At 64.3% G+C, this 621-nt stretch overlaps 1 protein-coding gene across 1 annotated transcript; it reads left to right on the top strand.

Moving 5' to 3' along the window:
• Window positions 1-5: 5 nt before the first annotated feature.
• Window positions 6-314, top strand: LOC104545122 (POU domain, class 6, transcription factor 1; the record flags this gene model as incomplete). The annotated part of the gene is made up of 1 exon (XM_010190181.1): window positions 6-314. A coding segment is annotated over one exon (309 nt), but the record flags the coding sequence as incomplete, so codon positions are not given.
• Between the last annotated feature and the right edge of the window lie 307 nt (window positions 315-621).

Raw genomic sequence — 621 nt, 5'->3', positions numbered from 1 at the left:
CCCAGAAGCTGAAGCCGGTGCTGGAGAAGTGGCTGTGCGAAGCCGAGCTCCGCAACCAGGAGGGGCAGCAGAACCTGATGGAGTTCGTGGGGGGGGAGCCCTCCAAGAAGCGGAAGCGCCGCACGTCCTTCACCCCCCAGGCCATCGAGGCCCTCAACGCCCACTTCGAGAAGAACGCGTTGCCCACGGGCCAGGAGATCACCGAGATCGCCAAGGAGCTCAACTACGACCGCGAAGTGGTGCGGGTCTGGTTCTGCAACCGCCGCCAGACGCTGAAGAACACCAGCAAACTCAACGTCTTTCAGATCCCCTAAACTGGGGGGCACTGGGATGGGGGACGGGGATGTGGGATGTGCCCCCCCAGCTCCCAGCGCCCATCCCCACCTTCCCTGCCATCAGCCCTTTGGCCGCCGGCGGAGTCCCCCGGTGGTGTCCTGACCCCGTAAGTGTGTCCGTGTGTCCGTCTGTCCCCCTCCCCTCGCATCATCCGTGACCCCAGCGTGTTGGCTCTGCCTCCTCCCGCCTGTGCCGTGCGTGGTGACGGACCCCTGCCCCCCGAGTGTCGTCATCCCCCCCAAAAAAAGGAGTGATTTTCACTTTTTGGCCGTTTTCCCATGTTCC

The sequence above is a fragment of the Mesitornis unicolor genome, unplaced genomic scaffold (assembly GCF_000695765.1).
Source record: "Mesitornis unicolor isolate BGI_N332 unplaced genomic scaffold, ASM69576v1 scaffold31828, whole genome shotgun sequence".
NCBI classification, from domain to species: Eukaryota; Metazoa; Chordata; class Aves; order Mesitornithiformes; family Mesitornithidae; genus Mesitornis; species Mesitornis unicolor.
This window is presented reverse-complemented; position numbering and strand designations above follow the sequence as displayed.